Source organism: Musa acuminata, chromosome BXJ1-6 (genome assembly GCF_036884655.1).
Source record: "Musa acuminata AAA Group cultivar baxijiao chromosome BXJ1-6, Cavendish_Baxijiao_AAA, whole genome shotgun sequence".
Lineage (NCBI taxonomy): Eukaryota > Viridiplantae > Streptophyta > Magnoliopsida > Zingiberales > Musaceae > Musa > Musa acuminata.
In genome coordinates this window covers 7,951,899-7,964,781 of record NC_088332.1, presented here as the reverse complement: position 1 = coordinate 7,964,781, position 12,883 = coordinate 7,951,899, and the positions used below count along the sequence as shown (strand labels likewise).

The 12,883-nt window shown below is 56.6% G+C and overlaps 2 protein-coding genes across 2 annotated transcripts; one reads left to right on the top strand and one right to left on the bottom strand.

The window, feature by feature from the left end:
- Positions 1 to 5,088: 5,088 nt before the first annotated feature.
- Positions 5,089 to 6,066, top strand: LOC135675413 (uncharacterized). The gene has a single exon (XM_065185566.1). It carries the CDS (start codon positions 5,089 to 5,091, stop codon positions 6,064 to 6,066), a length of 978 nt encoding a protein of 325 aa, XP_065041638.1.
- A 1,668-nt stretch (positions 6,067 to 7,734) lies between these two features.
- On the bottom strand, positions 7,735 to 10,894 carry LOC135676011 (galactinol--sucrose galactosyltransferase-like). The gene is made up of 4 exons (XM_065186750.1): positions 9,572 to 10,894; positions 9,088 to 9,265; positions 8,587 to 8,954; positions 7,735 to 8,454 (listed from the first exon to the last, which is right to left on the bottom strand). The coding sequence occupies exons 1-4, from the start codon at positions 10,823 to 10,825 to the stop codon at positions 7,891 to 7,893; spliced, it is 2,364 nt and encodes a 787-aa protein (XP_065042822.1). The 5' UTR covers positions 10,826 to 10,894; the 3' UTR covers positions 7,735 to 7,890.
- Between the last annotated feature and the right edge of the window lie 1,989 nt (positions 10,895 to 12,883).

The window sequence follows — 12,883 nt, the reverse complement described above, 5'->3', positions numbered from 1 at the left end:
CACCCCGGATGATCAAAGACCTGCAACAACTTAATGGAAGGCTTGTCGCCCTTTCTCGCTTCCTAGCCCGGTTGGGCGATCGCTGCCTCCCCTTCTTCAGGGCACTCAAGGACCCAAAAAGCTTCCAATGGACGACGGAGTGCGAGGAGGCCTTCAAACAAATAAAGCAGCGCCTGGCCAGCCTCCCCCGACTTGCCTCTATTTCTCCCGGGGAGAAGCTGGGTCTCGACCTGGTGGCTTCCCCACACGCAGTCAGTTCTGTCCTAATCAAAGAAAGCTCCGGCGGCCAACTTCCGATCTACTACGTCAGTCATGTCCTGAACGGACCCGAGGGGCATTACTCGCCAATAGAAAAGCTCGCGCTCGCCCTGGTGCTGTCGGCTAGGAAGTTGCGCCCCTACTTCCAGGCCCACCCCGTGGAGGTCATCACCGACCAGCCTCTTTGACAGGTTTTGTCTAAATTTGATGTTGCAGGGCGGTTCCTCAAGTGGGCGGTGGAGCTCGGCGAACATGATATAAAATACGTACCCAGGACCGCCATCAAGGCCCAGGCGGTGGCCGATTTCATCGCAGAGTTAACCCAGATGGAGGACAGGGACCTCGAGCAACCTCCCAAGCCTGACTCCTACACATGGACGACTCGGCCACCTCGAAGGGTGCCGGCGCGGGACTAGTGCTGCTCGCCCCCGACGGATGCTCGTTCGACCGCTCCCTCCGCTTCGGGTTTAAAGCCACTAACAACGAAACAGAGTACGAGGCACTCCTGGCAGGGCTCAGATTGGCCCTCGAAATCCAAGTAGCCGCGATACACGTCCTTACCGACTCGCAGCTTGTGGCCGAGCAACTCAGCGGTGGATACGAAGCTCGGGATCCGACCATGGCGAAATACCTAGCGCAGGTAAGGGACTTGACTGCCAAGTTTCCGTATTTCGAGCTATCTAATGTCTCGAGGTGGGAGAACGCGCGAGCCGACGCGCTAGCTAAGTTGGCGTCACAGCCGACCCCCGGAGCATGGCCGGAGGTCGAGGAGCTCCCTGCCCGCGCCATCGAAGTAGCAGTTACGGCCTCTAGCAGCACGCCGATCACATGGGTACAAGAGCTGTTGCGCTTCAAGCGAGATGGGACCCTCCCCAGCGACGAAATTGCGGCCCGGTGCATGCGTCGTACACACGCATGGTACACCGAGGAGAGTGGGTGGCTTTATAGGCGGTCCTTCACCCGTCCCCTCCTACGATGCTTGGAGCCCGACGAAGCCCGGACGGTCTTGGCCGAGATCCACGAAGAGGTCTGCGGAGAACACATCGGCGGGTGAACCTTGGCACACAAAATACTCCGCCAGGGTTACTACTGGGCGACTATGTGCCGGGATGCAAAGACTTATGCACAGCGGTGTGGGTCATGCCAAGAACATGCCCGCACACCCCGACAGCCTGCAGTCCCGCTCAACCCCATCGATGGCGCGTGGCCCTTCGCGCAGTGGGGTTTGGACCTACTCGGACCTTTCCCACCGGCTTCGGGGCAGCGGAAGTACATCATCGTGGGAGTGGACTATTTCACAAAGTGGGTCGAGGCCGAGCCGCTGGCGACGATCACAGAACATCAAATGGAGAAGTTCGTGTGGAAAAACATAATAACTCGGTTCGGGTTGCCCAAAGTCATCATTACGGATTACGGACCTCAGTTCACTGGTAGAAGGTTCCGGGGGTTCTGTGCCGGCCATGGCATCCAACTGAGGTTCAGCGCGGTGGCCCACCCTCAGACGAACGAGCTGGCGGAGGTCACCAATCGGTCCATCTTGGACGGGCTCAAAAGAAGAGTCTCCGCAGCCCGATCGGCCTGGACGGACGAACTCCCTAGCATCCTATGGTCCCTACGCACCACTCCCAAGGCTGCGACAGGAGAGTCCCCGTACAGCCTGACGTTTGGGACCGAAGCTGTCTTGCCACCCGAGGTGGAAATCGCCACCCTTCGGACAAGGAGCTATAACGAGGAAGTCTCCAACGAGAGACTTCGCGCCAGCCTCGACGTACTTGAGGAGCGACGCGCCGACGCACACCTGAAAGCCATCTCGTACTAGAAAGCCGTCGCGAGAACCTACAACAAAAAGGTACGACCCCGACCGATTGAATTAGGAGACCTGGTCCTAAGGAGGACCGAGGTCAGCGACCCGACCAAGGCTAGGGGGAAGCTGGCCCCCAAATGGGAGGGGCCTTATCGGGTTGTCGTGGTAGTCCGACCGGGTACGTACCGGCTCGCAACGGTAAACGACTCAACTTTGCCGAGAGCATGGAACGCACAAAACCTTAAGAAATTTTTCGTTTGAACGAGGAGTCCCTTCGTCTAGTGGGAGGGGTTCCCTCAGGGTTCGGAGGAAGCGCTCGGGCGGGAAAGCTCTCTCTTGTTTGTCGTCGGAATGGAATGAAAAAGACAAGCAAACACACAAGAGAAATGACAATTTTCTTTTGTTTAAAAACAGACTTACGGGACTCGGCCCTGACTTACAAAAACTTACTAACACCCTAGAAAACAGAAAATACAGAACCCGACCATTACAATGAAGCGTCCAGGCTGTCGTCAAAAGGGACGTCCTCGGGCATGTCAACCTCCAGGTCCTCTAGGTAGGAAGTAAAAGGATTTTCTTCCACCTCGAGGCCGGGGTGCCGAACACGGAAGCGGGACGTGGCGACCCGGTATCCATATTCGAAGGACACCCGCCCCGTCCGCGTGAGGCCGAGTTCGAACCCCTCAGATTTTTTATACGCCTCGAGGAACTCATTCTCCTTGTCAGGTCGGAGACGGACCTCCTCTGCCAGCGCTTCCGAGGCCGCTTTCACCTCGGCCTTAGCTTCCTCCAGCTTCTTGCTGAGGGTACCGACCTCCGTCCTCAGTAAGCGGAGCTCAGTCCGCTCCACCCTTATTGTCTTCTGAAGCTCCTCGTTCGACTTCTACGAAGCCTCGAGCTCCGATCTCAGGCGGGCCGCCTCCTCCTCGGACCCCGTCGCACGCTTCTCGGCGGCCGCCACAGCCTCTGGACTGGCCCCGGATCGGACCTCCTCGACTTGGCGGCGGAGCTCGGCGTTACGACTGATGAGCTCCCCGATGACTCGGCCCGCGTCGCGCACCCTGTCCATCAAGGCCGTCGCATAGTGAAGGCCCTGTAGAAGTGGAACGAATCAGCAGAGGACAAACGGCCCCGAACGAAAAGAGAGGAGGAGCACTTACCCAGGTCAAGGATTTGGCCGACCTGTTGAGCAAAGCCTCCGAGGGCAAGGTATACAAATCCCGAGCCATGTCGGGATGTAGTGCGCCTCGGAGGAATGCCGCGGAGGCGTCCCCTCCGGCCCACACCTTGTCACCCCGGGACAGATCCCCCCAACGGGCTACCAAGGGGTCACTGGGCTCCCCGAGTGAGATCTCGCCCACCAAATGCGTCAGGAATGGCTCCTCGTTCCCGATCGGTAGGCGGCACAGGTCACGAGCGGAGGGAGGGCGCGAGACTTTCCCAACCGCCCGTCGACTAGGGCCGGCGTCCCCCCGACGAGGGCCCGCCTCAGCCCCCTTCAGAGGTCCCCGCTTTGCCTTCTTCCGAGGGCATCCGGCCTCGATCTCTAGTGGAGCTTCCTTCGTCCCTGGCCGTGAATCAGCTGGCGACGCGGGAAGGGGGGCTGGCGACGCGGGAAGGGGAGCTTGCGATGCATTCCCTCCGAGGAGTGACCCGAGCTTCACCATTTCTGCAAAAGACAAGAGAAATGTTAATATCAAGTATAAACTGTGCGGACACCCGAGCCAAGCGTTACTAACGTACCCAGTGACAGCGGGCTGAGACCCGCTTCTACCAACCACTGCACGGTCATACTCCGAAGAGCCTGGGAGCCAGGAAGAATCTCCCGCAGCCTCCCCAGATCATGGCACTCTGATTCGCTCAAACTCGGGATGGTGTTGTCGATCATCCTCGCGGACCAACGGACCCCGAAACCCCAGTCCTTCGCGCAACTAATGAAGAAGAACCTCCCCTTCCACCCTTTATTGCTGGAAGGAGCCCCTCCGACTTGATAGCCCGTCCGGGCAGATAGAAAGTAGCCCCCCGAGCCCTTAGAAAGACGATAGCAAGAGAAGAATAGATTGAGGGTGGGGACGATGTTGGCATGGAGGCATTCCCCTAGGAATACCACTAGGTAACGCCAGGAATTTGGCGCCACCTGAGACGGCGAAATTCGCTAGAAAGAGATACAGGCTACGATAAAGGGGTGAAGGGGAAAGCGCAAACCCGCCTCCAGGGCGTCTAGGGTCAGCGCGAAACCCTTCGGGACCGGGTCGTAAGCCCACTGTCCCGGTTCCGGGGCACTAAGGATATAGTCATTCGGGATGCTGTAACGCTCCCGGAGCTCCCCCAACAACGACCCACTCACGGTGGAGTCATTGTCATGCGGCCACATCTGGGCCTCCAAAGCCCGCGCCGCTTCCCCGTCAGAGGATTCCGCGGGAGATAATGGAGGACGCTCCTTTCAAGCTGCACAGGAAGGGGGAGGAGAGGAAGAAGAAGGGGGCGACATCTTGACTAACCTTGACGGAAGACGCTACGAGGAAGAAGACGCAAGAGGTGAAGAAGAAGACTGGGGGGGAGGGGAGATGGCAAGGCCCGGAACAAGAAACTCAGTGGCAAAGAATGGGAGTGAAGCGGGGTATTCGCTATTTAAAGAAGCCGTCCCGCCTGAACCAGCACCTTTTCACCTTCCGAGGGTGGGCGCCAGCCCACCCGCACACACGCGTAGCCATCACGCTGCATCGGAAATGACAAAAGGCACCCAGCCTTCATAAAAACCGGACGCAGGGATTCCTCTGAAGAGGCAGCGGGCTGACGCCTCGATCTCCACGTCCGGAAACGTGCGGCAAAAGCAACCAACTCCACCGCAGAAAAGAAGCGTCCGGTCCCCGCGATCGTTGAACGGACAACGGGGGAAAAATGGCACAAGCAGCTTCCCAGGCCAGCCCGCCTGCGTTGTGCTCCTCGGCCCTCGGCTTTACGCCACCCGAGACCACACCTGCGCGGTTTGCCCGCCTGTGTTGTGCTCCTCGGCCCTCGGCTTTATGCCGCCCGAGACCACACCTGCGCGGTTCGCCCGCCTGCGTCGTGCTCCTCGGCCCCTTGCTCCCGAGGCACGCCTGCGCGGTTCACCCGCCTGCGTCGTGCTACACGGCCCTCCAGCTCCCGGGACACGCTTGCGTGGTTTGCCCACCTGCGTCGTGCTCCTCGGCCCCTTGCTCCCGAGGTACGCCTACGCGGTTCACCCGCTTGCGTCGTGCTGCACGGCCCTCTGGCTCCCGGGACACGCCTGCGCGGTTCGCCCGCCTACATCGTGCTCCTCGGCCCCTTGCTCCCGAGGTACGCCTGCGCGGTTCACCCGCCTTCGTCGTGCTGCTCGGCCCCCTTTGCTCCCGAGGCACGCCTGCGTGGTTCACCCGCCTGCTACACGGCCCTCCGGCTCCCGGGACACGCCTGCGCGGTTCGCCCGCCTGCGTCGTGCTCCTCGGCCCCTTGCTCCTGAGGTACGCCTACGCGGTTCACCCGCTTGTGTCGTGCTGCACGACCCTCTGGCTCCCGGGACACGCCTGCGCGGTTCGCCCGCCTGCGTCGGGCTCCTCGGCCCCTTGCTCCCGAGGCACGCCTGCGCGGTTCACCCGCCTGCGTCGTGCTGCACGGCCCTCCGGCTCCCGGGACACGCCTGCGCGGTTCGCCCGCCTGCGTCGTGCTCCTCGACCCCTGCTCCCGAGGCACGCCTGCGCGGTTCACCCGCCTGCGTCGTGCTGCACGGCCCTCCGGCTCCCGGGACACGCCTGCGGAGTGCGCCCGCCTGCGTCGTGCTCCTCGGCCCCTTGCTCCCGAGGCACGCCTGCGCGGTTCACCCGCCTGCGTCGTGCCACTCGGAACTCTGGCTCCCGGGACACACCTGCGCGGTTCACCCGCCTGCGTTGTGCTCCTCGGCCCTCGGCTTTACGCCGCCCGAGACCACACCCGCGCGGCCACTCCGCCTGCGTTGTGCTCCTCGGCCCTCGCCGGCTCCCTAACCCCCGAGTCCGACTCTGCGCGGCGGACCCGCCTGCGTCGCATCCCTCGGGTGCGCGTGGCCAGCCCACTGGAAGTCAGAAGCCATGCATCGGACCCCCTGCACGCAAAAAACCGACGCATAACGCTTTGGGGGGGGGGGGGGGGGGGGGGAATATGATAGGGGTAAAAACAGACCTTACGTGACACGCCGGATTTGACATAACATACCATGACATCTGCTAACCATGGGCGACACGGCGCCCCAGGGAACGAGCATTAACACCCACACCCTGTGCACCCTCGCACGCCGTGCCTGGATGATCTCATCGTCTGACCCCCGCGACCGGTCCAGCCAGAAGAAGGCGTCGACCGAGGAAGCGAGCAATAATGCCGACTTGATGTGCGCTAACGTCACCGGCCCTCGGCCAACGAACTTCAGCATTTGACTCCATGCGCCCGACCGAGGCAAAGGGGCGCATCGACCGAGGCGTGCCCATACCCTGCGGTAGCCGGGTTCACCACGCAACCCCAGTGCCCTGCAAACTACCACATCAGGTAACATCAGACTCATCTACAAATACCCCGGAGTTCTAGACGAAGTGGTAAGTTGAACTACTCAACAAAAGACCCTCTCTGTTTCACAGACTGGGTCCAAAAAACCCCTCTCCGAGGAACTAACTTGATCGTCGGAGGGGTCGGGCCGAACCGCCGACCCGACCCGTGTGCAGGTACTCGACCGAAGCAGACCCGACGTCGTGGACCTCTCCAGCCAAATCCCCCGCGATCGGCCGCCACAAGATCTCGAGTGGAAACGCGCCTGATCCCAGCCATTCGGATCCCAGAACCAGCCGTGCAGACCCTATGTCTCGGCTAAAAAAGTTACATACCGTAACATTTACCATCTCTGTAAATAAGTGTTTCCAATAGTAGCTAAGCTCAGAAGTTCTATTTTATATTCTAATTTTTTTTAATATTTAGATAGCTGAGGAAAAGCAAGGAATGGAACTTTTGTGAGGAGTTCATCGTATGAAAACAGTCAAATGCCATTAGCTCGGAGGCATAAATAAATAAAGAGCCGACAGTATCACATACGCCATTCATGATGTCAATGCTCTTGGGCTGACAGTCTCGTGAGTTCAGCTCTTAATGAATTTTAATAATTTATAATCATCTTTCTTTTAACCTAAACTTAAATAGAGGTGTGGTGGTTGCGAAAAATAAGGAGAAAACTGTAACAAATATTTGAAAAATAAAGATAGATCAAAATATGCATCATCATCTAAAAATAAATATTTGATCTAATATTTTTTAATATCTCTAGATCAAATTTATAATTAAATCTATAGTAAATTTTTACTATGATTACTGACGAAGATTTTAGATATTTATAATAATTTTAGATATTATGCACAGTGATATAATCTTTGTATCACAAGTTATTGTCTGGTAAGAGACTCTGATTATTCTTATAATAAATTTTCTTTAGTTTACGTTACTTTTACTTTTCATAGAGAGATTTTTTACATAAATCTTAATATTCTAATCGATTACGATTCTATTTAATTATACGAGGCCAAGCTACTTCTTTTTCGTTCCCACCGTCACTGTAGAAGAGTCAAAGCCGGAAGGTGCGATGAGACGCATGATTTATACAGGCAGAAATAATCAGAAGAAGTTAGCAAAACAAAGGAAGAAAATGAGTTGTATCATTGGCCTACTATAAGCTGAATCATAATATGCAGAGGAGAAGTAAAACAGAGGAAGAAAAAGAGTCATATCATTGGCCTTCTACTACTTGGAATCATGATCGACACAGGATCAGCGGCCTGTCACTGACCAGCAAACTAGAAGGTGTATTCGATGAGACAAATCTTAGAGGACGATCCCGACCATGGAACCTGCAAGTCCACCATGTTCTCCTTGTACACAAACCCTGCTTCCTCTCCGTTTATCCGGCATTCGACGGGCCTCGCCGATGCGAAGGCCTTTATTTCACCCGCCCCCTTCACCTCCATCTTCACCTTGGAGCCCGCCACTTGGAGCGCCTGGATGGCGCCACCCGAATTCAACATGTTCACCAGCCCGATGGGAGCAAACCGGACGGCTTTCTTGGACGGTAGCGCCTTCACCGGAGACACGGTGAGCAGCTCATACCCGAATGGATCCAGGGTGACCTCCACCTTCTCTGTCGGCTTAAGCAGCATTAGCTTCCCAGCTTGCGACAGATACACAGCAAACAATTCCACCGCCTCCACCGGGAACGGCTTCTTTCCGTTCTGCCACTCGATGTCCATCGGGCTTGTCGTCACCGTTAAGGTGCGTGAAAACTCGGCTGCAGATTTGTTCCTCCGGGCTTTGCGGCACCATCCCCCGCCTTGGCAATTGAAGGCTCCAAGGACGCCGGTGAACTAAAGCCGAAAAGTGGAAAAAAGGATCAGTCCGGGAGCAAAAAGATCGTCTTTTGGTGATGAGGCGAGCGGGGACATAGATAGATCGAGAGAGAGAGAGAGAGAGAGAGAGAGAGAGAGAGAGAGAGAGACCTTGTTCAAGTTCCAGATCTTGAGCACGGTCTTGCCGTCGTGCAGCGGGTCCTCGAAGAGGCAATCCCTGGTCGGGAGAGCGTAGTGGTCGCAGCGCAGGATGGTGCCGTCGGGCAAGGCCATGCGCTTGAGGAGGTCAAAGTCGTGGTGTCCGACGGAGTCGCTGACGTAGATGGGGCCGCCGGAAATGGCGCGGGAGGCGGCATGGAAGGCGGCGCAGGGGTGGGTGGACTGGAACATGTCCCAGTCGGGGTGGATGAAGTTGCCCATCCACAGGCTGTTGTAGGCGCAGTGCACCATGTGGCACCCCTGCAGCCAGAAGGTGCCGTTGGGGTCGCCCGACGGGTCGGTGCACCAGAAGTCATCCCCTGCACGCATTCATTCAAGCGTAAGATTAGACTTGCAGAGGGAGAAGACTGACGGATATCATAATCTTCAGCAGCAGCAGCATATGAGAAAGCAAGGTCCATAGAACTTGATCTAACACGCGCGCGCACGTACCGACTCGGCCGAGGCAGACGGAGTGGGTGCCGAGGAACATGAAATCGTTGCAGTGCTCCATGCTGGCGATGACGCCGTTGCCTCCCAAGTGCTTCTTCACCGAGTCGGTGAGCCCTTGGTAGTAGGCCTTGGCCAGCTCCACTCGCCCGCCGTAATCCTCGCAGAGCATCTCCAGTAACTGCACGATATATGTCACATCATCGTCCTCATCGTCATCGTCATCCAGGTTTTAAGATGCTACAGAGCTTTATATGTCCGAAAGAAAAAGGACGGTGCCGTGTGAGTTGATCAAATCACATCACCCACCCCACTTACTCTTGAGGCGGTCATATCTCTTGTCACAAGTGATTTGTTAATTTTCTTATGCTGATGGAACCAAAAATCGAAGGAATTGATGAAACCTCTGTGCAGGTCGGATTGTTTATCTGGGAATTGAAGTGTTAGGGAAACGACGACGACGACGACGACTACTACTACTACTCACATGAATGACGTCCACCTTCACGCCGTCGATGCCCACCGACTCCAGGTGGGAGTGCAGCCCTTCGAAGAGCTCTGCGGCGCTCTCTGGCCGCACCAGCCCCACACCGTTGTTCACGATTTTGTCCACCGCCAGGTCCTCCATCGTCATCTGCAGACCCGGGGATAGCCTCGGCTTCACCACCTCGGCCGGTGGCAGCCCTGGCGTCCGCGGCCTCAGCCCTCCCCAGTATCCGCACAGCGCGTGCCACACGTACACGTGCTCCACGCTCCCGAAGGCGGCCTTCAGGTCCCTCACGAACGCCCCCATGCCGGTGTCGGAGGCGGAGTCGGTCCTCTTGCTCTTGTAGTTTCGGAACTTGTAGTTCTCCTGGAACCTGATCAGCCTGCAGGGCATTTGCTCCCCCGCGGACGTCCGATTCATGCCTTCCTCATCCGTGGGGTCGTCGTCGTGGGAGATGGACTGCCAGCCGTCGTCGATGAGGACGAGCCCCGGGGGGCAACCGCCCTCTGCCAGGCCCTTCACCCCCTCCCACACGCCCTCCGGGTGCACCTTCAGGTAGAAGGCGTCCCAGGTACACCACCCGAACTTGTCGACGATGCCCGGTGGCGTCTTCTCCTCCAGGAGCTTGAAAGTGCCCGAGTGGGACCTCACCACCCTCACGGCGTCCTTGACGAGCGCGAAGGGGTCGTCTCCAGCGTGCATGTAGAGGGAGCTCCGGAACTCGGAACTCCTCACCCGCGTGGACCCGCTCTCCACGCACAAGTCCACGTACTCCTCCTCCCCCGGCTGGAGGGATGCCCGGAAGGCCCCCTCGATGAGGGGGAGGAGGAGCACATAGGGACGACCGGACTGTCGGGAGTGGTCGAGCATCAGGATCTGGGTCTCGTGCTCCACGTCGCTGCCCCTGTTGCCCACCCATTGGGTTGTCCACCACACCTTGAACCGGAAGATGCTCATGAACCGAATGCCTAGCAGCCGGCCCAGCGGCACGACATGCCTGCTCTCGGGGGTGTCGCTCGCGAACCCCACGAAGCATCCGCTTTCGTCGCCCGCTCCCTGGCTCTGGCCCTGGTCCTTGCCCTCGCAAGTGGTGGAGGACGGGGTGAGGACGATGTTCGGAGGGACATCCAGAAGGAATTGGTGGCCGCATACGGTGAGGTTGCGGCCTTTGAGTGCGAAAGCAGATGACCGGGTGTCGCCTTGGAGCCCGGTGAGAATGTCGGTCGAGCCGGCTTTACCCAGGTCTGGGGCCATAGCGAAGGTGTGTTCGGTTGACGCAGGAGAGAGGTGTGCTAGGTTTCTAGCTGCCGCTTGATGCAAAGTCTGGGAGCTGCAATGGCCAATTTATAAAGGGAGACAGAGGCCCGACCTCCGACTGATGGAGGATCAGATAAATATAGAATAATAACTTTATATTCCTTAATTATCAGTTAATTTATGATTTGAGATCAATTATCATTATCGATTTCAATATATCTCTCACTCAAATATATATATAAATATATATTACCTTAATATATCTCTCGATCTGCTCCCTAGTGGCGGGCGGACGGTAGACCAGCGGTTTGCGTGTTGGTTGCAGCAGACTTTTCCATGTATTGGATATGCTTCATCTCTTCACCACTCACATCACATTATATTTACGTGGCTGTCTCATCCTCGGCCACCGTTGGCCATCCTGGCACAAACAGTAACATGCGCAGATCGACGGTTGTGTGTATATTTTTATACACATGTTCTAGGCCACATAGGCGGTCGTTAGATAGTCATACGAATGGATAATATATTTTGTCTTTTTTTTCCCCGAATGTTTTATATTTTCTCGGATTATAGTCATACGTTGGAACCTAAACTGAGGGAGACAGTCCCATTCCCTTTCAGCTAGATGGAACTAAACCAGACGGAGGAAGCAGGGGAGACGACGTCCCATTCCCTTAAATTGAGCATTGAAGGAAAACACACCCTTTTCGTCTGGGAGCTTCCCTTCTCGATGGGGGACTCGCGCCATAGGCGGATGCTATTCTACGCCGTTGCTTCTGCTTACCGAGTCAATTCACCTCCTTGGTCTATTCTTTGCTGTGGCCTGGGCTTCCCGATTCTAGTCACCTCCTCGAGCGCCCCATCCATGTCCAGCTTTGGACGGTACCGACGGAACGGAAATGTTGACGACTGCAGCATTTCCCAAATAGAACGGACAGCGAGCCAAATCGGAAATGTCAAAAGTAAGTTGTTATCTAACGTGTCGAGCTCCTCCGAATGTTCAGTCCTCGAGCGATCTCATGACACCATTCGGCCAAGCTTTGGACGACCCATTTTTATTAATCGTTTGTTGGGACACGTGGTTGATTGATGAGTTCATTAACGCTTGGCTCCTTGCTTCTTCCCTCCGCTCCCCTCCCCTTGTTTGCTGGCCTCTACACCCTTCTACACCCGTCCCGCTCTCGCTGGACCCCTTTGTCCGTGCGCCACGAACGAGGAAGCTGCTAGAAGACCCTCGGGCGAAGGAATCAGCAGACGACGTTTGGTCAAAAAGGGGAAAAAGAGGACCGCGTGATAACTTCCACTTTGCAATCCACCGCCACACGACGTGGTCGTCCTCATGCGGGATGAGGGAGGTGGTTGCCACGCAGCGACCTTTTTCTCTGCGCTCAGAATCATCTATGGGAGCGCAGCGAAGAAAGCGTATCGGATTGGACCGACGCCAGAGTCTGGTCTGTGGACGCCAACGGCATATCACGGGTGTTGCTTATCGCCTTGATCCTGCTCTCACTCCCTCTTTCTCGGCCGACATCCTGATCCCCGGTGCACCGGACCTGTCATCCAACTGACTTGTTTATAGTCCATTGGGCTGATCTCTCTCTCTCTCTCTCTCGGCCGACGTCCTGATCCCCGAAGCACCGGACCCGTCATCCAAATGGACTAGTTTATAGTCCGTTGTGCTGATCTCTCTCTCTCTCTCTCTCTCTCTCTCGGCCGACATCCTGATTCCCGGATCAGCGGACCCGTCATCTTGATGGACTTGTTTGTAGCCAGTCCACTGCGCTGACTTATGTGCAACTTCGTCCCAGGGCCATGCAAGTTCGGGCAAGAGACAGCAGAAACAACTTTGGGCTTATTCTGGCATCTTTTGCTGCTTGCAGACCACCCCCTTAACTGACATCATCAGAGTTCCATAACGACACCAACCGGCTATACAAACCGCTGTTGGATTTCCCATAAATCCGTTAGACACCAGGGTTCTATCTACGCATGACAACACTACCATATCAAAGAAATCCAACTTGAGAGAAGAAGCCACCACTCATGGATTTC

Bases quoted from the DNA above. Each gene is read 5' to 3' on its own strand.
- LOC135675413 (XM_065185566.1), top strand. From the start codon at position 5,089: ATGCCGCCCGAGACCACACCTGCGCGGTTCGCCCGCCTGCGTCGTGCT.
- LOC135676011 (XM_065186750.1), bottom strand. From the start codon at position 10,825: ATGGCCCCAGACCTGGGTAAAGCCGGCTCGACCGACATTCTCACCGGG. The intron at 8,955-9,087 runs GTACGTGCGCGC...GAATGCGTGCAG, and splicing joins CGTCTGCCTCGGCCGAGTCG to GGGATGACTTCTGGTGCACC. The intron at 8,455-8,586 runs GTCTCTCTCTCT...TTTCGGCTTTAG, and splicing joins AGATCTGGAACTTGAACAAG to TTCACCGGCGTCCTTGGAGC.